This window comes from Artemia franciscana, chromosome 4 (genome assembly GCF_032884065.1).
Source record: "Artemia franciscana chromosome 4, ASM3288406v1, whole genome shotgun sequence".
In the NCBI taxonomy this organism is placed as follows: domain Eukaryota; kingdom Metazoa; phylum Arthropoda; class Branchiopoda; order Anostraca; family Artemiidae; genus Artemia; species Artemia franciscana.
Window position 1 is genome coordinate 50,040,083 of NC_088866.1, and position 22,937 is coordinate 50,063,019.

At 36.7% G+C, this 22,937-nt stretch overlaps 1 protein-coding gene across 1 annotated transcript in view; it reads left to right on the forward strand.

Annotated features, from left to right (window-relative positions):
• The window catches only part of LOC136026542 (metabotropic glutamate receptor-like), a 344,543-nt gene that overhangs the window by 230,299 nt on the left and 91,307 nt on the right, over positions 1-22,937 (forward strand). Inside the window, exon 9 of the mRNA XM_065703226.1 lies at positions 11,029-11,283. Within this exon, the coding sequence (XP_065559298.1) occupies positions 11,029-11,283 (255 nt within the window). The remainder of the gene's footprint in view (positions 1-11,028; positions 11,284-22,937) is intronic.

The following is a 22,937-nucleotide window of genomic DNA, read 5'->3' on the forward strand; positions in this document are numbered from 1 at the left end:
CATAGTTAAAAAAAAAGTTTGGAAGAATAGTAAGATATTTCTGCAAATCTGCTACAATGATGGCAGTGGTTAAATATAGCTCTAAACAATGGGCGCTTTGAAAAGCAGATGAAAATTTACTAAGTATTTACCAGGGAAATTGCCTATGGGCTTTTCTGCGTACCAGGCTGAATGACCATATTTCAAACAGTAGGTCGTACGAAAAACGTGTTTCAATCCCGCCTTTTAGGGCTATAATGAAAGAAAGGTTGAAATGGCTAGGCCACGTTCTTAGGATGAATGACAAATGATTGCCGAAGATTATCCTTTTTGGCCAACCCTTTGGGGCTAAACAGAAAGCAGTTCGTTCTCGTCTGGGGTGAGAGGATGTCATAAATAAAGATTTAAAGGAAATGGGAATTCCAGGGAGGGTGTAGAGAGGGAGGCCTCGAATATATTGGGCTGGAGGAGGATCGTGCGCACTTGTTTCGGCCTCAGGCGGCTTAATCATACGGTGAGCTATTTTTTTTAGCAGTAGTAGTAGTAGTATGCAAAAGGGCACATTGGAGTCTATGATCTTGAACGATGTGAAATTTTGTTTGGCAATGATTCGGAAAGATTATTATGGGAGATTATATAACTCCCATGGCAAACAGTCTTCTTACCGTAGACTGAATTTGAAGTACGTTTAAAGATTTCTTTTTAATTTTTGTTTTGCCAAAGAGTATTTACTGACAAATGTGTCAATAAACGTCCTCAGGTATGGCTTTTAATCAAACTGAAAAGATCTTTGAATCTTTGAATCGTTGGCCAGAATACACCGCAAAAGATCTTGATTTAGAGCAGTATTCCATTTCGGATGAAGATCATCAATGAACTTTTTCTTCAATGCCAACCTCCAGCCACTACCAAAGAAATATTATAGGGACTCAATTAATTCCTATGCACCGGTATGCTTACGCAAGGGCAAACAAAATCCTTTACCGAGTCTTGAAGTTCGACTGGCATTTCACCATCGATTTCGAGAAATAATCCTTGTGGTCCATTCTCCTCAAAATTGGAAATGTCAGAGTAACTTTGATCGCAAGGATTGTCCAGCAATTTGTCACTACCTCACGGCAAAGAATAGTGAGTCACTGCTGACGGATTAAGGGAGTTCATATCAAGAAATACTGCATCCGACTTTTACACCGGTGCGTTGTCTGATCGGCTCAGCTTCCAGGATACAATCCCCGTGAAAAACATACCCTCCCCTCATTGGCCTCTCTATGAATAAATGCTAATCCACACCGGTGATCAGACCAATTTCGGCTTTATTATTAAGAATTTTTCCCTCATCAGATTAGGAGTTGAAAATAATAACCAAAATCCTATCCAAATTCCTCGGAAATTTTATCCGTGTTTTTACAGACAATATCCAACAACGTCAATACATCACTTGTCAGGGACATTTTACAGTTATTCTCCCTTTTTTAAGCCCTTTCTTAGCCCAGACTTTTTTATTTTATTCATAGTTAGCAGTGGTGCTTTGACGATGGTGAAGTGAATCTTGAAAAGCTTTGATGGGCGGCAATCTTTTCTAATGTAGCCTAGAGGAGGAGCTGTAGTACTCAAACGGGTATATGCCCTTATTTGTTAATAAATGATATATTTCATCATGTGAAAACAGCTATTGAAGGAGGGGAAAACTATTAAAATCGTCACTTGTTTGACGTGAATCAATTGAGTTACAGATTGGGAAAAAAATTATTTGAATCTAAAGAACGGATTTTGTTCAAGTACGTATTATTATTTTAAAATGTTTTCTATTTTAATTCTAATATCACCAACTTGTCAGATGATTTTGGCATGATGTTATATGAAAAATACCCATCTACCCATGCACCATCTACAACTTCAGCTTTCTGAAAACTTGCCAACAGTGATAATATAAATTACAAATCCTGGTTGGAATTTTACATTTAAACCGGTAGAAAATGCTGTTGCTTAACGCTTAAATTACAACATGTATGTGCCAGTCCATAAAATTACTCCCCCGATCAAATAGGATGACTTAAATGATCATGGTTGTGGACAGAACTTTTGTAATGCTTTTCAGTCACTTGAGTTGCTGCAACTGAAGACTGTGCTAGCTCAACAGTCCACTGCCTGAGGTGAATCTTTCTCATGGGTCCTTAACGCTTGTTACGGCGAGCCCACCAATTTCAAAACACCCATTATTGCCAGCCGCGAGCGTAATATTGGCAACACCACAATCAAGCCCGAATGCCAAGGCAAGTGTTCACCAGGTCCTGACCGAGTTCAAACTAAGGAATGGATGAGGCAAATTCATAATCAAAGGAATTGGTCGAATAAGAATGGATCATCAAACGAGTCCCAGCTAATTTTTAAATCGTATTCCCCAAAAGTGCTGAACTGATGACCTATGACTGATCTTAAGCTATTCGTACATTTTTGAATTGTATGTTGTATATTTGATGGTAGTTTTCTAAGTATTTCCTCTCTGATTGTTGAAGTCGAAGCCCTCGTATCAAATAGACAAGGTATATTTTTTAAGATACTCTATAGTAAATAAACTATGAGTGAAATTGTAGAATTATTGAAATCGCAACATTTATTAAGGTCTAATGTGACTTGCAGCCTTTTCGACCCTCAAATGCTGGGCTCTGTGTTTATATTTGTCCCATGATCGTTTCTTGATATGTAGTTTCACCAAGGTGAGCTGGATGTAGGATCGTTCCATGACTCCTCTGCTAAATTTTCCTAATCCATTTCCTGGTTTTTGGTATGACTTGTCTGACAAAATTCCCTCCACTTCTTCCAGGTATGTATGTTTTGTTTGGTCCTGGGATGTCTCTGTTAGCGCTAAATTTCCTGAAAAATCGTCCTTTGCCCCTTCATCGAGGAGAGTCTCTGGATTGTTCTCCTTGTGTCCACGACTGGGATTATTGTCCTGCCTTTGGAATCCATATCCTCTGTTACGTCTGTCTTCATTACCAATCCTGGTGCCACACTCAGAAGCATAGTGATTAGGCTTTTCGCAGTGATAGCAGGTAATACTCTGTCTTTCCAGATTTTTCCTTTGGCCTCCTCTCTGCTTTTCCTTATGAAATCGCTTCCCATCGCCAATTGTCTCCTCCCATCTGGGCCAAGAAAAGCTTCTAGACCTGTCCTAATGAGTTTTCTTCAAAAATGTTACTCGCATTCTACCCGATCCTTGTTATGCTCCCCTTCTATTATACTGATCGAGGTTTGTTCCAATTTTTTAGTTGTTTCATCAATTTGTATATCTCTTTCTACGAAAATTATGGCTTCTTTAAGTGAACCTGGTTTTTGAGAAAGAAATAGAGCAATAAATTGTTTGGCAATTTACAAATTGCCAAACTACAATTGCCTCTACAAATTTTTATGCATACTCCCTTATACTTAAGAAGCTATCAAATGCTAATACTTCTGTTTTTAGTTTTTTGATCGAACTTATTTCAATGAACCTAGCTTTAAAAGCTTCTATCAATTTATCCATACAATCATATGCAGTTTTCATATCTCTAACAGAATCAAAATATCGCAAGGCATTCCCTATTAGCCTGGTCACTAGACACTTTCTTAGTCTTAAAGCCATACGGCTGCTCAAGTTCATTGAAGATTTTGAGTCTTTCAATGAAGTCATCTACGTCATTGGTTCCAACATATTCAGGAATATTTTTCGTCATTTCTAATACCATAGTGAGAAAAACTATTTTTTTCCAGCTCTTCCATCAAATACAAGACGGAAAACCCCTTTTGATTTCCTTTTTTGAGACTTCGAGTACCACTGCTACCACTGTAATGCTTTTTGGTCACTTGGGTTGCTGCAACTGAAGACTGTACTAGCTCACGGGTCAACTGTCTGAAGAAAATTTTTCTTGGGGTCCTTAACGCTGGTTAAGGTGAGCCCACCGATTTCAAAATACCCAGCACCAGCTGCTGCAAGCGTTATATCGGCAACACCACAGTCGAGCCCGAATGCCTAGGCAAGTTTGCGCTACTGTATATCAATTACAGTATTAACTGACAACGGAGGGCAGGCAAGAGACAACCAATAAAACGTACAATACCAAAGCCCCGCTTCATTAGGACTTGTGCTATATCTTTTTTTGCAGTATAGAATCAAATAGTTAGAAGACAAATACTTAAGATCAAAGAGAGCCAGGGCTAGAAAACTTTAATTTCATACTTTTCCAAAATACCACATTTTTCCAGCCAGTTACTTTTCCGTGAATAACTGACGTGAATCGAACTGGCTAATCTTGATAAAGAATATTTAAAAGAGATTTAATTGGATTTTTGAAAAAGAATTTTTTTCGACAATTAAATAAGAAAAATTAAATTTTTCCTATTACCCTCAACAAATTTCCCCTTGCATACCCAACCTCTTTCTTTATTTTTAATTTCCAACTTGTCTTTTGGCGATAGAGTAACGGATAGTTTACATTTTTCAGCCGTGAAATTGACTTATTGGCTGTTTTAATAAGTGCAACTATTGCTGCGCCTCTTAAATGTTCCTCATCCAATGTCTCAAATACCTCTACCAATTGTATGGTGTTCCTAGCATCTCTTTGCGCATGAGCATAAGAGATTGCAATCACTTCGTGTTTTTTAACACTATTCAAGTTTGATGTATCGCACATATCCATGAGTTTGGCTTCGATATCCAATTCCACCTTGTCGCTCTGCAGGAGTGAATTTTGAAAATTCCTAAAATAAAATATGCCATTGTCTCCTGAAACCGTCTCCAAAAATTAGTACCCATGATGCTTACAGTACTTGAACTACTGTTTTAAATTTTTAACTCAATATAGAATCTAGACAGACACAATAGACGATAATAGCGTGTGATTTGCTTCTTTCCTTGACTTAAAACCCTAATAATGCGGGAATTAGAAAAAATGTCCGATTGAATTGGGGTCTTTGGCATGCTCGTAAAGAAGCCATACCCGGTTTTTTGACGATTCAATGGACGGAGCCCTCACTGAATAAATTACCCCCTTTTATCTTTGAGTTCACCCACTTCATATTGCATGTCATACTATAAAACAATTAGACCAATCTTTAAATACTTGTTAGCCCTCTCAGAAATGCCTTTCCCTTTAAGTTTTACGGAATATTTCCCCTTTAAATAATTAAAGTAAACTTTAGAAACTCTGCTTCCTCCTTACCCCCATGAACAGCCAAATCATCGGAAAGTGTCTTAGTGGCATCAATGAAATGTAGTTTATGCCCTGCCACGAAGACCACGTACTTGAAGCACTCTAAGCCTGTATCGAAAAAAAAATCTTTGTATACCCTTAAAACCTTTTAAATCTACATTTTTAAATTCAATCTATAATTTTACACCCTCCTTTTTCCTCCCATATCTTAAAACCGATTTATTTTTAAATTTTGTAACATTAATATCTAGATTTTCATGAAATGAAACTGCTTAACCGCTCCCATTTTCATTATAATTTTCCACTCTGTTAAAAATACTACCCACCCAGTCCAAAAACCTTTCTCAAAACTGTTCAAGTCCGGATGAAGTGTCTGCATCTCCGTTTCCAGGCAACGAGACTACACCTCATCAGGCTTTTCATTTATAAAAAAAATTGTTAGCGATGGATGCTTTTACACTATTGCACCAACCAGCCTCCCAAATCTATATTTCAAGAAGGGCCTAAATCTTGCCTACATAGGATTTGACTATGTCAACTGGATCTGAATGAATACTACCACTTGTGAGAAAATTAAAGGGGTCTCCAAACTGACCCCTAAAAATTTAATATTGCCTAAGGCAGAATCAGCTAAGTAAAACCCTGGTAATATAGGGGAAACCAGCACTATTTTGTTCTCCCCCCCATCATCACCTTCCCTTTGGGGGCTTGGCACTTTTTCGACTTCACTTTCTGGTAGTTGGACAGCACATTTACAGTCTTTGTCAAGGCTGGTATCACGCAGAGACGCGTCGAGATCGAAAATGGGGGGAACTATTTTAATTGGGTTCACCCCCGCATTAAAATCTCTCTCATGGTCACTTTCCTCTGGGGCCTGTTCCAGCTTCATGAATGTTTCAACCTCGTAATAGAGGTTGCAGGTCTCTTGAGATGATGTTATTGTTGGTCTGTGAGCCTAAAAAAAATAGTGAAAGCTTACAAGCTCATTGAAACACTATTGATTTCATCCTGAAAAAAAAGATTTTGTATCAGGTTAAGAGATAATAAATTATCAGTCTGAAACTTTTTGAGGAGGCAGAGCAACCGTTTGGATATGTTGAGGGTCTTCTACCAACAAAACTCTTAGAACCCAGAAATCATTCTGTAAATGGAGCGAAAGTGGCCTTTCAGTCTTAGTGAGGGTATTCTACCAGCTAGGAATTCTACAATCAGAAATTACCCGATTCATGGGGTTAAGTTGCCCCCATGACGCTTCAGCTATCACAAAGCTCCCTTGTTATTATTAGCCTAAGGACCAGGGTCCTCAAATCCCCTTCTTAGAGGCAGGGACAAGGCGCTTTGCTTACAAAAGTAAAACGCTACTAATCATTAAAAGAATGTGTTATTTTCTTTGTGATAAAAGACCTATTTCTTTGATGGGCACGTAGCCACTAACGGCGGCATTGAACTTAGGGCAGTCTTTAATAGTCTGTAACTTCAGGCTAGTCTTGGACAATCAATTTTCTATTAGTCTGAAATTTTTCTCGCATACAAAATTAGTTTTTTAAAGTTAAAACATGATAAAAGATGTATTTCTTTTGGGGCAAGGGGGCTCCTCAAAACCCATTCAAACTAATAGTTAAGCCACTCAACAACTCAGCTATTTTCCCTTTATTAAGTTGAAAGAATTTTATTTTCGCTGTTTTGATGTCGCCTTGTAGAGAAGGTCCGGAAAACAGAAATTCACGGGGCACAGGTTTCGATGTGCTGAAAACATCACTACCATGGTGCTTATAGCACATAGGAGGTAACGGATCTTCATTCAGCTTGGGGGCGCAGGTCTTGAATTGAATGATTATTTGCCGCTGTGCTCTTGGAGCAAGTCCTGCCATCGCCTTCTTACTGGGGGGTTTTTAATCAGAATTTTGCCGCCATTGCACCCGGGCCACTTTAAAGGGGCCCACGCGTAGGATAAGCGCGGTATGAATATAAAACTGTGAGAGTAAGCAGTAGCAAATGTTGCGTCACCCTTTTGTTCTATGTAGGATTTAAAAATTGAATAGGGATTAATGGGGCTTCCTCCTCAACGTTATTAAGTGGGGTACGGCAAAAAGGGAATATTTGACGGGAAAATGTGAATTAACAGATATTGCAGTCCGTAAATATTGTATTTTTTATATACGCTTTTTACAATATATTTTAGTAGAGGAAAAAAATTCTATTTTTCTCACGCATTTTGCACTTGAGCTACATGAGTTTTATACAACTGTGTTTAAATATAACAAGCAAAAATTCCGAAAGCAAGAATAAATATATAATTTTACTATAGTACTCTTTTTCAAACTCAACTTTAATAAGCGACGTGTAACCCAAAATACGGCTTCAAATTGACTACATATTCCCCCTTATTCTTTTAGGGAGGAGGAGACCTTACGCAATAATTCATTATTATGCTCAAAAAGGAGCTTTTCCTATCTCCTACATGGAATCTTTGCTAAAGATGCAATCCAACTAACCATAATATCTTAATTAGTGAAAATAGTGTGCTTTTTTCTTGAGTGTTCGCTTCTTTATCACAATTAAATAAAAAAACTAATTTTTTTAGCTGAAAGTAAGGAGCGACATTAAAACTTAAAACGAACAGAAATTACTCCGTATATAAAATGGGTTGTCCCCTCCGCAATCCCTCATTCTTTATGCTAAAGTTTGACTCTTTGCCACAATTCTACTTTTTAAAACAATTAAAAGCTTTAGCGTAAAGAGCGAGGGATTGCGGAGGGGACAACCCATTTTATATACTGAGTAATTTCTGTTCGTTTTAAGTTTTAATGTAGCTCCTTACTTTCAGCTAAAAAAATTAGTTTTTTTTTTATTTAATTTCAGAACGTTTTTGAATTAATGCATGTTTGGTTTTGACTCTCCGCTCATAAATTATTAAAATCAAATTTGTATATTAATTCTTTTTTTGGCTAAATGGCTTTCTCTTACTTTTGATCAGACGATTTTGAGAAATAAGGGGTGAAGAAGGAGGCCTAGTTGCCCTCCAATTTTTCGGTTGCTTAAAAAGGCAACTAGAACTTTTAATTTTTAACGAACGTTTTTATTAGTAAAAAATATACGTAACTTATAAATTAGTAACTTACGTAACAAACTTTCATAATCTTATATTTTTATTCAATCCCGCTTTCTGGGGCTATAATGAAAGAAAGGTTGAGATGGCTAGGCCACGTTCTACGGATGAAGGATGACAGATTACCGAAGATTGTCCTTTTTGGCCAACCGTCTGGGGCTACACGGAAAGCAGGTCGTCCTTGTCTGGGTTGGGAGGATGTCATAAATAAGGATTTAAAGGAAATGGGAACTTCCTGGGAGGGTGTAAAGAGGGAGGCTTTAAATAGATTAGGTTAGAGGAGGATCGTGCGTAGCTGTGTTGGCCTCAGGCGGCTTGGTGCTGCAGTGAGTTATTAGTAGTAGTAGTTAGTATACGAGGGGGTTTGTATCCTCGTTAATACCTCGCTCTTTACACTAAATCTTAAGTTTTGTCCCAATTCTTTAAGAATGACCCCTGAATCAGTAAGGCCGTAGAATAAATAGTTGAAATTACTAAAAATACTTTAGCATAAAGAGCGAGGTATTTATCTCCTCCTAAATACCTCGCTCTTTATGCTAAAGTATTTTTAGAACCCCTCATATGCGTAATAATCTCTGTTCGTTTTAAGTTTCAATGCTACTCCTTCCTTTCATTAAAAAAAAATTTCATGTTTATTTTTCATTGTTTTCTTATAGTAATGCTAGAAAATCATGTGCCCTTTTCCTTGAATTTTTCTTCCCCCATGACAGATTCCTCCAAGGAAAGATCCTCCAACATAGCCCCCTCCCCTCAGCCCAACCCCCTAAACAAAATAAAATCCCCCTGAAAACGTCTGTACACTTCCCAATAACCATTACTATATGTAAACACCGGTCAAAGTTTGTAACTTGCAGCCCCTCCCCCAGGGATTGTGAGGGAGTAAATCATCCCCAAATACATAGTTATTATGGTTTTCGACTATGCTGAACAAAATGGCTATCTCAAAATTTTCATCTGTTGACTTTGGGGAAAAATGAGCGTGGGAGGGGGCCTAGATGCCCTCCAATTTTTTTGGTCACTTAAAAAGGACACTAGAACTTTTCATTTTCGTTAGAAAGAGCCCTCTTGCAACATTCTAGGACCACTTGGTCGATATGATGACCCCTGGGAAAAAGAAAAAAAAAATAAATAAACACGCACCCGTGATTTGTCTTCTGGCAAAAAATACAAAATTCCACATTTTTGTAGATAGGAGCTTCAAACTTCTAAAGTAGGGTTCTCTGATACGTTGAATCTGATGGTGTGATTTTCGTTAAGATCCTATGACGTTTAGGGGGTGTTTTACCCTATTTTCTTAAATAAGGCAAATTTTCTCAGGCTCGTAACTTTTCATGGGTAAGACTAAACTTGATAAAACTTATATATTTAAAATCAGCATTAAAATGCGATTCTTTTGATGTAGCTATTGATATCAAACTACAATTTTAGAGTTTTGGTTACTATTGAGCTGGGTCGCTCCTTACTACAGTTCGTTACCACGAACTGTTTGATTACATTTTCGAAATAATGTGACTGACAATTTAAAAGACAAAAAGGATAGTCCCCCTATGTAATTGATTAACACCAGCTGTTTGCTAAGGACTAATACCCTCTTACCTGCCAGTGGGGTATCATTAAAGGTTACGAAAGTATCTGACGGCTATTAATCGTACCCATGTCAGAATATGGAAAGTGCTTTGAAACAGCAGGGCGGGTGAAAAGCGTATAGTTTACAAGAAAAATGAAATTAATTTATGAGTTAGGGGGCAATTTTTTATTAATATTTTCGTGGGGATGAGGGAGGCTAACCCTCATGCACATAAAAGCTTACCTGTTGGTATCTTTAGAGTATATCCATTTTAAAAATCTTGATTTGTCACTGTTATTTTCGATAAGTAGACTGACAAAAATGTCGTTCGAGACCCAGTCTTAAACCTCCTAAGAACAAGGGAGATTACCCGGTTCTGTTATATGACTGGATGAACCATTGCGTAACGGGTATCATTTGTTTCTAGAAGATAAATAGAGGATCACATAACGCTTCGCCCCTTGTTTCTGGGAATAGCAAAAAATCCTTTATTTTCCAAGAACAAAGGTCACAAAGAGCTCTGTATTTGAAGCAGAAAAATTTTACGCAATAATCAAGTTGGACCATGTCCCTACTTGGGAGGGGTCCTGAAGGTTTTCCTACGCCCTTTAGCAAAGAAATCTTGAAACACGGTCTACACCCAACCAAAGAAATCTTGAATAAAATATTTGCATAAGTAAACAAGCAATTCCCTCTTACATAACAACGAATAAATCATGATATGGTGGGGTCCTCAAGGTTTTTCCTGGCCCTCGTGGGTTTTTGAACAACCAAAGAAAAAACACTCTCTATTATATAACAAATACCTATATCTTGAGGAAAATATTCCCTATTAAGTGACAAACACCCGCATCTTGAAGAAAAGTAATAATATCTTCGTCTCAAGGGAGTCACCATTAAACTTCTTCTTGGTCTCAAACCATTGAAGAAGAAAAGAGTAGTGATTATGGCCGTTGTTAAGACCATAGAGTTCTAACTAATAGGGAGGCATGGCCCCTTCTGTTTTATGCATGAAGTAAGGCAAGGCGAAATCTGCTCTCTGTAATTTGTACGAACTGAGTCCTTATGACCTTTATTACACCAATTAAAATGAACCTTCAAGGGAGTTGTTAATACCATTTTTAGTTTGTATCAGGTTTTATTAGTGCTATGGCAAATTTGTAATCTATATATTAAATTTTCAGGGTGACACTTGTTGCTGGATATGTAATCGATGTGAGCCCTGGGAGTATGTTTACGATGAATTTACTTGCATAGACTGTGGCTTAGGTATGTGGCCATACGAAGATAAAACAGGTTGTTATGAATTAGAGCACCAGTATATAAGATGGGATTCAAGTTTTGCAGTAGCTCCTATTTGTGTTTCATGTTTTGGGATTTTTCTCACACTTTCAGTAATTACCATTTTTGTCCGAAATCTAGAGACACCAATTGTTAAGGTAAGCATTTTTAAAGGACTGCGTGCGCTCTAATTAGGCGTCATGCATTCGTATTTTTCTCTCACTTTCAGTAATTGCCATTTTTGTTCAGAACTTAAGCCCCGCCCGATACTTCCTTACAATCCAGAGAACACTCGAGAAAGTTAGGCGAGTGAAGTTAGGTTAATCTTAATTAAATATGCCAAAATATGGTGAAAGTATACCAAGAACAAAATATACCAAGCACAAGCACAAAAGCTACTTAGAATTATGTAAAATCAATTATACAGAATTATGTACTAGAACTTACAAATATGTAAAACAGGCTACCCAGAACGAATTTTATTTAATACATAACCTAACAACTTAGCCTTAAAAACCTAAGCAAAACACCAACTCTATATATTAAATTTTTGATTAGAATATAGCTACATTGTAGTTTCTTTAAGTGAACCTGTGCTAATTTGTATGCTATAAAAAGATACAAACTTTATCCGGTGACTTTGGGGGGGAAATGAGCGTAGGAGGAGGCCTAGGTGCCCTCCAATTTTTTGGTCACTTAAAAAGTGCACTAGAACTTTAACTTCGTTAGAATGAACCCTCTCGCGACATTATAGGACCACTGAGTCGATACAATCACCCCTGGGAAAAAAACAAAACAAATAAACACGCATCCGTGGTCTGTCTTGTGGCAAATAATACAAAATTCCACATTTTTCTAGATAGGAGCTTGAAACTTCTACTGTAGGGTTCTCTGATAAGCTGAGTCTGATGGTGTGATTATTGTTACGATTCTATGACTTTTAAGTGGGGTTTCCCCCTATTTTCTAAAATAAGGCAAATTTTCTCAGGCTCGTAACTTTTGATTGGTAAGACTAACCTTGATGAAACTTATATATTTAAAATCAGCAGTAAAATGCGATTCTTTTGATGGAATCATCGGAATCAAAATTCCGTTTTTTAGAATTTTGGTTACTATTGAGCTGGTATCTACAGGTTGTGGAGCATCAACTGCTCTTTCCATTCGCAACAAAATGGTTGGTGTTTGAATCAGTTGCCGACTGCTTGATGGAACAATGGGCGGTACACACTGGGTTTTTAACATATCATTCTTACAAGGATAGAACATGGGTGCCGTCAATCTATTTGAGTTTTGTTAATACAAAAGTAAATTGTTTTTTAAGAATACTTCCATGATTTTGATCTTGAGACGTTAAACGTAGATTGGAGACATCTTCCGTTTATAGTAAATGAGGAAGATCTAGATGTTAATCAATATGTTGTTAATTTTCAGAAGTCTGTTGCCAATTTAAAAGATAAAGCTGACAATCCTTCCTCACAATTTTTGCTGAATTTTATGCTGACATTGTCGTGTCTACTCCATTCCAGTGCTTGAGCAGAGGGCCAGTTTTCTAATTTAAAAATAATAAGGACCCCACTCTGAAATAGACTCAATCCGAAAACGGTTTCTGATCTTATGCATGTCAGAAGAGCTATTCCTGACCCAGGTTCTTGGGAAAAACCGTATACCGTTGTAAGGAATGCAAAAAATGGAAGAGTAAACTTCCAGTTTAACCTTGTTCCCAAAATGATTAGGTTTGTTTTTCTGTATAAGTATTTAATATGTTGTGCCATTTGGTTAAAAATTAAAGTTTTAAATTAATTTCAAAAGCAATAGCACTTCTAGTTGTTAAATTAAATTAAATAAGTTCATTAAGTAAAAACGCATTCTATACTGATCCATTTATTCAAAGTGTCCTAAATTACATCCAAATCAATGACAAGTTAAAAATGAACTAAGGCGTACCTTGGTAGAACTTGAGCAAATGCACCCAATGCATAATATGCGCCTGATTTATTTCATTCCTCTACATTCTTGGGGTTTTTGTTTTAAGAAAAGTGAACGAAGATCATATTAATGATTTATTTTAATTTTACTTGTGTGAGAACAAAGTTTTATTCAAAATTGTTGCAGAAAAAAGGCCAAATCACACTCAAATTAAATCGATTTTTATTAATGCATGGCTATTTATGCTGCAAAAGCAAAACAGGGCTCTAATTCATACAAATTTAGAAAAGAGGAGAGGGTTTCCAAAATTTTAAATCAAGATACAAAAAAGGCACCTCGTAAATTTGGTGGGGATTTTTAATGAGATCACATAAAAGATATTTTTCAAAATATACAGACATCAACTGCCCCCTTCTTCTGCGTTCCACTCTTAATGGTGAAATAAAAGCACCCTACCTTGAAAAGAGACTTTCTAATAAAATTAGGAAAAGTTACGTTTTTAGGAGTTCGGACGTTAAGAATTTATTTGATCCGGTGGCAACCCTGGTGGTGGTATACGTACCTCAGTTTAAAAAGAATTTATGAAAGATTACTTTTTGGAGGATAATTGCTGAATGATATCACGGATGGTAGGGTGGGAAGCAGAGAAAGCCTGGTCTGGGGAGGCAAGGTTGGGAATGAAGAGGTTGGGATTGTGTATTCTATTTGGTTATTTGTGATTGTTAAAAAATTAAAGTTGAGGTAGTTTTAACTAGTTATATTAATAAAAATTTAACTTATCTATCTTGCATTATAATCTCTTACTAATTTCTGATCAAAGTTCTGTATATTCAATGTACATGCAGCTAAAATGATATGCATCCTGTGTCACCAAGGTTTTTTTATCCATGTTAATATCACAACAAGGAACTCCCAAAGAAGCCAAATACTTCAAAGGATACTTCTTTCTAGCTGATATTTAATGTTTTATAAGCAGATATGCTAGAATATTTTTAAAACATCCTTTCCTAAACCCTAAGAAAACATTCTTCTCTATTCAATCGAAAAAGTCAAATCAACACCTTCTAATGATATAAGTTTCAGTAAGTCTGATTATAACTCCGGCACAAAACGAGAGAAGATAAATGTTTTTTATATTCAGGGAGCCACTCAACGAAAATGTGTTGGGTAGGTGATCAGTGAGCAGCAGAAAGTTTGACAACGGAATATGGGGTAATCAATAGCGCTGTTTCAGAAAATGGGTGTTATATATTCGGATGGGGGGTGCTTGACCCCGAAAATTTAAAATTTCACGTTATTTTGCTATTAAATCATGTTCCGGGAAAATTTCTTCAATGATCGCCAAATGTTTCGTAACTGATCCCAGAAGTGACAAGTACAGCAGGGACCATCGTGAATGACTTTGAAACTTACAATTTTAATTTTTTTATTCCATTGGAAAAGATTTCACGCCTAGATTCAGCTGGTAGCGGGTAGCACTCAAGAAGAGTGGCACTATACTCAAGAACCACCTTGATTATGGCTCTCTTTTGATTCCTAATAATAATTATTAGTAAACTTGACAAGATTATTATCCAATAAACTTGAATAAACCAAAAAATACAACTATACTAACACCCACTACGGATTTCGTGAACGCACTTGTTACTACAAAAGTTGAAAAATCGCTTAGCATATCAAATTATACATCAAGCACATAAAACTCATCCGTAAAACCCTTCCCAACACAGCCATAAAGTAAATAGCAAGGTCGATTTTGAGTACATGAAAAAAAATTTGTACAGCGCTTGCACGAGCAGTACTGGGGGATCACACCCTCAGGAAATGCCTGAATGGTAAACACAACTGGCATAACTTCACCGTTTTGAAACATCCAGCCAAATTGCAGGAGATTCAAAAACTGTGTATTTGCTCGCTTTGCTCACAAAAAAATTGTCCAACTGCAGGTACACGCGCTTAGCATGACGCTCAAAAGCAGCGTCAGATGGTGGCAAATACTTAATCTCCCGCTTTCGAGGGTACAAAGGTCTTAATTCATCAAGAGAGATAAAGTGGTTTGGGTCTTTTCCGTATAAGGCAAGAACGACCCTTTGACAAATCACAGTGAATTTTTTTTAGAGCCGCAGGGTCGAGCTTTGACTTCTGTATCTCTTGCACGAGCAAAGCAATCGGTTTATCCAATCCCACTTTCTTTACAGCCCTGGCGATCACTCGTTTTCCTTTAAAAAACATGAAACCTACGGTATCGCACCCTGAAAGTATATGAAGAAGGCAGGTGGAGTGAACAAAATCGTACGGTAAATTGCTGCAGAGCCGATGTATAGGCGCTGAATAGCTGTGGAACCTAATATAAACATTTCGGTTTTTACACTGTGGGTGGCTCCCAAGGAGTAACTTGTAGTGATATAGCAAGACAACAACAATTTCTGTGTCATTTGCATCGACCAAAACAACATCGAAACCCCTCTCCAAACAGTTCAGCGTGTGTAACACAACTCTTGTATCGACCTCTTCATGAGTACAGCTCTAACACTTTGCAAAGTTTGTATCAATATTTAAACTTCTGTTGAGCATCACCACTCTCATCCGGTCTCAAAAGCTTCCTGAGAGGTACTCAGTGAACCCTGCTTGCAGCAGGTGAACTGAGTTTTCAAACTCACCGAATAGAAGTTCAATCAGTCTTGCCTTTGTATTGGAATTGGAGAGCAACGAGTTCCATTCATCCAAGTTTGAGTGTCTACCTAGAGCTACTGGAAACGTTTTTGAACATCCTTGCTGCTCATGGCATCCACTACAGTCATTTTGGCAGATCACCTTCCCTTCTTCCTCGGAATATCCAAATAGTCCATGAAATCTATCTGCAAGGACGTGCAGCTCCTTACCGTTGCTGTTGAAAGACACAAGCGTAGGAAATGTCCGTTTTTCATAGCTCTCAAAAGTTTTCAGTTGATTCGGTGGATGGCTTCTGAGGTAGGGTATCAAGTCTACCACCCTTGAGTGAGTCGAGTCACTGCTAATCTCGAGGGTAACGGGCCACTCTCTTAGGCTGATTTTTGTTTTTAATTACTCTAGAAGAGCTGACTTTGTTCCTGTCCGAAGCACAGCCATTCCAGATATGGCACTTCTCTGGAATATAGAAGGTGCATATGGAATAAGCTCATGGGAAAGCAAACTCTTTAGATGGTGAAGTCCTCTTTCGTCTGTAAAGTCAACACTCACCAATACCCTTTTAACAGTTTGAAGTTCAACATGGGTAAGGCTATTTACACCACTAAAAGTATTGGTTGCTTTTTTTCTGTTTCGCCTTCTGACTATTCATGACCTTTACTTCGTTAAAGGTATCTTTTTCACCGTCCAAGCAGTGATCAACCGCTCTGCTACCAGCAGATCGCACACTGAGGAGACTGTCAGCTATCTCACTATCAACTGTCTCAAACGTAAAAACATTCAGCAAATCTTCGTCATTGGATCGAAAGGGATTGAGTGTGGCTTCCAGAACAGACTTCACTTTATCATCGGCAAACATTTATTTTAAACCAGATTCTGTTAAAGTTTTCCTGCACCGTACTTAAACAAAATCACTTTGGCTACTACTATTAACTCAGAAAAAAGAACTGACAGGCACTGACAGCAAGAAACAAAGTAGAATATTAGCCTGTGAATTAAGTGTAATGCTTAGAATTAAGTGTATGAGGGGGTTCACCCTCTCTCCAATACCCCGCTCTTTACACTAAAGCCTGAATTTTCTCCCATGTCTTTAAGAATGACCCCTGAATCACAAAAGCCGTAGAATCAATAGTTGAAATTACTAAAAGTACTTAAGCGTAAAGAGCAAGGGATTGTGGAGGAGACGGAACCCCTTATATGGTCAAAGTTTATAACTTGTGACCCCTCCCTTGGGAACTGTGGGGGATTAAGTCGTCCCCAAAGATATAGCTATTAGGTTTTTCAACTATGTTGAACGAAATGGCTATCTCAAAATTTTGGATCTGGTGACTTTGGTAAAAATTAGCGTGGGAGGGGGCCTAGGTGCCCTCCAATTGTCGTGGTCACTTAAAAAGGTTACTAGAACTTTAGTTTCCATTAAAATGAACCCTCTTGCGACACTTTACGACCACTGGGTCGACCATCCCTGGGAAAAATAACTAACAAACACGCATCCGTGATTCTGGCAAATCCTGGCGTCCTGGCGTGATCCGTGCTTCTGGCAAAAAATATAAAATACCACATTTTTGTAGATAGAAGCTTGAAACTTCTACAGTAGGCTTCTCTGATACGCTGAATCTGATGGTGTTCGTTAAGATTCTAGGACTTTTAGGGAGTATTTCTCCCTATTTTCTATATCAGATTCAGTAAAGGCTCGTAAATTTTGATGGACCAAATAGGCTCGTAAATTTTGATGGGTAAGACTAAACTTGATGAAACTTATATATCCAAAATCAGAATGAAAATGCAATTCTTTTGATGTAACTATTGGTATCAAAATTCTGTTTTTTTAGAGTTTGGGTTACTATTGAGCCGGGTCACTCGTTACAACAGTTCGTTATCACGAACTGTTTGATCATAAATCCTAAGAATCCTTAAATACCGGTTATGGTGGGAATCAGATATTATTTGTGAAACCTTTACTCAATGTATTTTGACTTTGAATGCAACAATTGCATGCTTGCAAAACCTTAAGCTTTAATTGCATGGTCTCAGAAGCGGACTCGCCAACATTAAAAACCTTTGAGAACCAGTATTGATTGAATTCGAACAACTTTTGTGAAATGTTAATTAGTTACTTTTGATTCAGGACTGGCTTACTGCAATCCTAACTAATCTTGTCAGAGATGACAGAATTCGCGATGTTGAACAAACTAAAGAGGGAGGGGGGATAGAACGTACATATTGTTTATGAGAGGGAATTGGAGACGGATTGTGTGACTTTTTATCAAAAGAAATTGCATAACAAGTATACGCAATAATGGCCAAAGTGGGTTGGAGACAAGGGTATTTACTTTGGCTGAACATAGTCAGAAACATAGTATACGCAGCGTTAATCAAAGGGGCAGAAGCTGGATTGCACATACTTTTCTCAAAGAGGGTTAAGAATGAGCCCTAGGCAATGTTATCCAAAGGTGGTTGGAATCACAAGTCCTTACTGTTGACGAAAGGAGGTTGGAGGCAGATAACTACAAATTTTACCAGATGGGATGAAAACAAATAACACAGACTATATGCCAAAGGGAAAAGAAAAAGACTATACCTGCTGTTTACCAGAGAGGTCAGAGATGGAGTGTATGTACCATAGACCATGGAGTCCAGGCTAAACTGAATACGAGTGGGTGTTTCATAACCATGAACCGAGAGTAACGACGATTGCATGTACCGTGATTTAGGGGGGGGGGGGGGTAAAACGTGCTCAGGTTTACAAATATAGGTGCCCACGAGTTCCAAGATTTTCGGGGTGGAAACAATTAGGTATTCTAATATCCTTTACTATGGTACTTTGTCTCTGATACGGTCAATTTATTTTACAACATACTGTTTCCAGTCAGTTTGAGTGAAAAAAGAAGCTGTTCTAAATTCAAGATTTAGAAAAGAAAATGAATCTTCACCATAATTTAAATTTGCGCATTTCAAAATAACTCGTTTAAACGCCCGAATCAAAATATATTTTTTCAAAAATTCTCTACTAAATGTTAGAATCTTGAACTTGGCTATTTGTTTAATATTAAGTTCAAAAAAGTCGAGAAGGAATCAAGGAGACTTAAGAGGAATGTTTGATATAATCCCCATAATTAGTAGACTAGGTCTCAGGGGCATTTAAAACCTCTCATTAACATCATAATCTAAAATATGTTTATTTTCTCCGGGGAATATATCTTTAGGCACATTTTTCTTTTAATTGATTTTCCTGTCGCTATGTTCTCCAATCCCATTGAGGTTTCTGATACACGTCAAATGTTTAAAATGAAATAATGAAATAGGGTTCGAAATAATCTATTAATGAGTTTTAATGCATCCTGACAACAATTTTAAAAATTAAATTATACTACCTTTTATGAGATAAAGTTCTCTTAATAGTAAGCTTTCTTAATTGGTTTAGTAACTTGTCTTATTTGGCAAATAACGTTAATAAGAATCCTTTGTTTTTTTGCAATTAATAAAAAAAACGAAAAAGAAGTTTTTCAAAGAAAATCAGTTCAAAAAGAGAAAATCAGAGAAAATCAAACAGTTCGTGGTAACGAACTGTAGTAAGGAGCGATCCGGCTCAATAGTAACCAAAACTCTAAAAAATGGAATTTTGATACCAATACCTACATCAAAAGAATCGCATTTTAATGCTGATTTTAAATATATAAATTTCATCAAGTTTAGTCTTACCCATCAAAAGTTACGAGCCTGAGAAAATTTGCGTTATTTTAGAAAATAGGGGGAAACGCCCCCTAGAAGTCATAGAATCTTAACGAAAATCACACCATCAGATTCAGCGTATCAGAGAACCCTACTGTAGAAGTTTCAAGCTCCTATCTACAAAAATGTGGAATTTTGTATTTTTTGCCAGAAGGCAGATCACGGATGCGTGTTTATTTGTTTTTTTGTTTTTTTGTTTTTTTTTTTGTTTTTTTTTTCTTTTTCCAAGGGGTGATCGTATCGACCCAGTTGTCCTAGAATGTTGCAAGAGGGCTCATTCTAACGTAAATGAAAAGTTCTAGTGCCCTTTTTAAGTGACCAAAAAAATTGGAGGGCACCTAGGCCCCCTCCCACGCTAATTATTTTACCAAAGTCAACAGATCAAAATTCTGAGATAGCCATTTTATTCAGCGTAGTCGAAAAACCTTATAACTATGTCTTTAGGGACGAATTACTCCCCCACAGTCCCCATGGGAGGGGCAACAAGTTACAAACTTTGACCAATGCTTACATATAGTAATGGTTATTGGGAAGTGTACAGGCGTTTTCAGGAGGATTTTTTTGGTTGGGGGAGGGGTTGAGAAGAGGGGGATATGCTGGGGGAACTTTCCATCGATAATTTGTCATGGGGGATGAAAATCTCCATGAAGGGAGCGCAGGATTTACTAGCATTATTTAAAAACACAATGAAAAAATAAATATGAAAAAGTACTTTCAGCTGGAAGTAAGGAACAGCATTAAAACTTAAAACAAACAGAAATTATTACCCATTTGAGGGGCTCACCTCCTCCTAATACCTCGCTCTTTACGTTAAAGTATTTTTAGTAATTTCAACTATTTATTCTACGGCTTTTGTGATTCTGGGGTCATTCTTAATGAATTGGGACAAAATTTAAGCTTTAGTGTAAAGAGCGAGGATCTGACAAGGGGGCGAACCCCCTCATATATGTAATAAAAATATGAGAATACAAAAGTTCTTTACGTAAGCTAATTTATAAGTTACGTAAATCTCTTACTAATAAAAATATTCGTAAAAAATTAAAAGTTCTAGTTGCCTTTTTAATTAACCAAAAAATCGGAGGGCAACTAGGCTTCCTTCCCCGCTCTTTTTTTCTCAAAATCATTCGATCAAAATTATGAGAAAGCCATTTAGCCAAAAAAAAAAAAATGCAAATTTCGTTTTAATTATTCCTCTGCGGAGAGCCAAAATCAAAACATGCATTGATTCAAAAACGTTCAGAAATTAAATAAAAAAAAACAAGTTTTTTTAACTGAAAGTAAGGAGCGACATTAAAACTTAAAACGAACGGAAATTACTTCGTATATGAAAGAGGCTGCTTCCTCATCAACGCCCCGCTCTTTACGCTAAAGTTTTTTACTGTTTTAAAAAGAAGAATTGATAGACAGAGTCAAACTTTAGCGTAAAGAGCGGGGCGTTGATGAGGAAGCAGCCTCTTTCATATACGAAGTAATTTCTGTCCGTTTTAAGTTTTAATGTCGCTCCTTACTTTCAGTTAAAAAAACTTGTTTTTTTTTATTTAATTAAACTTAAGATGAGAACAAATTGAAAGCTACAGTAGCTCAAACTCCAAACAACCAAATGTGCTACTAAAGAATAAATGATACTCAAAACGAACATAAACTAAATAAACAATCATAGCCAAAAAAAATACAACAGGTACTAATATAAATGAAAAAATATATTTTAAAACAAGTAAAGCTTAGTTAGGATATGCAAATCAAGCGTAAAATGAACATAAATATTTTTCTATTGAAGTATAGGTGAAACCCATAACGAAAAGAAATTAAATAATCAATCATTGCAAACAAACATACAATATATATTAATATAAATGAATAAATACATCTTAAAACGAGTGAAACTTCAATTGAATATGCAAATCAAGCTTGAAATGAACAAACTTTACTAGAAACGAGATTTTGGCTATTATCTCCTTCTCTCACTGTAAAAGTCTAAAACCTACTGTGTCATTGGCGCTTTACTGAAAACTATATATATCAAACTAAACATTTGATATATACTGATGTTAAGTTTTGAAAGATCATCCGTTCTATATTTCATTTTACTGTAATGTTTTTTTCATTTCAATTCTGTTATAAAAGAAAAAGAATTTTTTGTAATATAGTTTATTTTCAGTTATGGGCCAATGACGCAGAAAGCCTTAGACTTTTATAGTTAGGAAAGGGGGCAGTATCTACACTATCGTTGTAGTAAAAATATATTGGTCCTTAAGAGCCTCGGGAAGAACTAATAAAATTAAACTAAATGTTTTATATATAATGATATTAATTGCTCAAAGCCCAGCAGTTCAAAATTTAATTTTACTGTAATTTTTATGTTCATTTTCAGTGTTGTAATAAGCACAAAAGAAAATATTTGAAATGTAAATCGTTTTCAGAAAAGTTCCAGTGACGCAGTAGGGGTTGTGGCGACTTCGGACAGTCTAGCGAAGTAAACAGTTTGGGGTACGAATTATAAGTAATGAGCAACTTAGCCCAATAGTAACCGAAACTCTAAGAACAAAATTTTGATGACAATAGATGCATAAAAGTAGATATTTTTGCCGGGAGAAAATTTTCCGTGGGGAGGGAAGTTTCTGGGGATGAATTTTTCATGGGAAATTTTAAACGGTATGAATTTACCAGAATTCCTATATAAAATTATTTTTATCTGTCTTATTTTCTATTTGGTGACTGAATTTTACGTATAGAGATATTATGGGGAATTTTCCGGGGGAAATTTTTCTTAGGGGCCTGGAATGTCATAAAATTTGTCCTTGGAAGGAGGATATTTTCTGTGGGAGAGATTTTCTGCGGGAGAGATTTTCCGTGTGGGACTTTTCCGTGGGAGACACTAATAAGGGGAGAGGGATTTCTGAAAGAATTACACGGAGGATGGAGTGAGATTTCGGCTAATTTGAAAAACCTTCAGAAATTCAACAACAACAAAAAATACTTCTTGACATGAATTGAGGCTAACGAGAATTCTCAAGGCTGAATTTTCCGGATGAAACACTCCGGGCGGTGTTTCCAGTAGGGCAGAAATTGTCTGGGGAGAATTTTCTGGGGCATGGGGAATTTTAGGAGGGATAAACTTTCTACGGAGAATTTTTTTGGAGGAAGAGTCGCATTTCTTAACATTATTTGGAAAATGATCGGAAATAAGATTACAAGAAACATGTTGTTTCATCTGAAAGTAAGGAGCAATATTAAAACTTAAAACGAACTGAAACTATTCTGCATATGTGGGGTACTAGCCCCTGTTCAATACCTTGCTCTTTACGCTAAAGTTTGAATTTTGTCCCAAATTCTTCATAAAGACTCTTAGAATATATGGGCCGTTTATCAAACAGTTCGTGGTAATGAACTATAATAGGGGGCAACCCGGCTCAATCGCAACCAAAACTCTAAAAAATTGAATTTTGATACCAAAAGTTATATCAGAGGAATTACACTTTAATGCTGA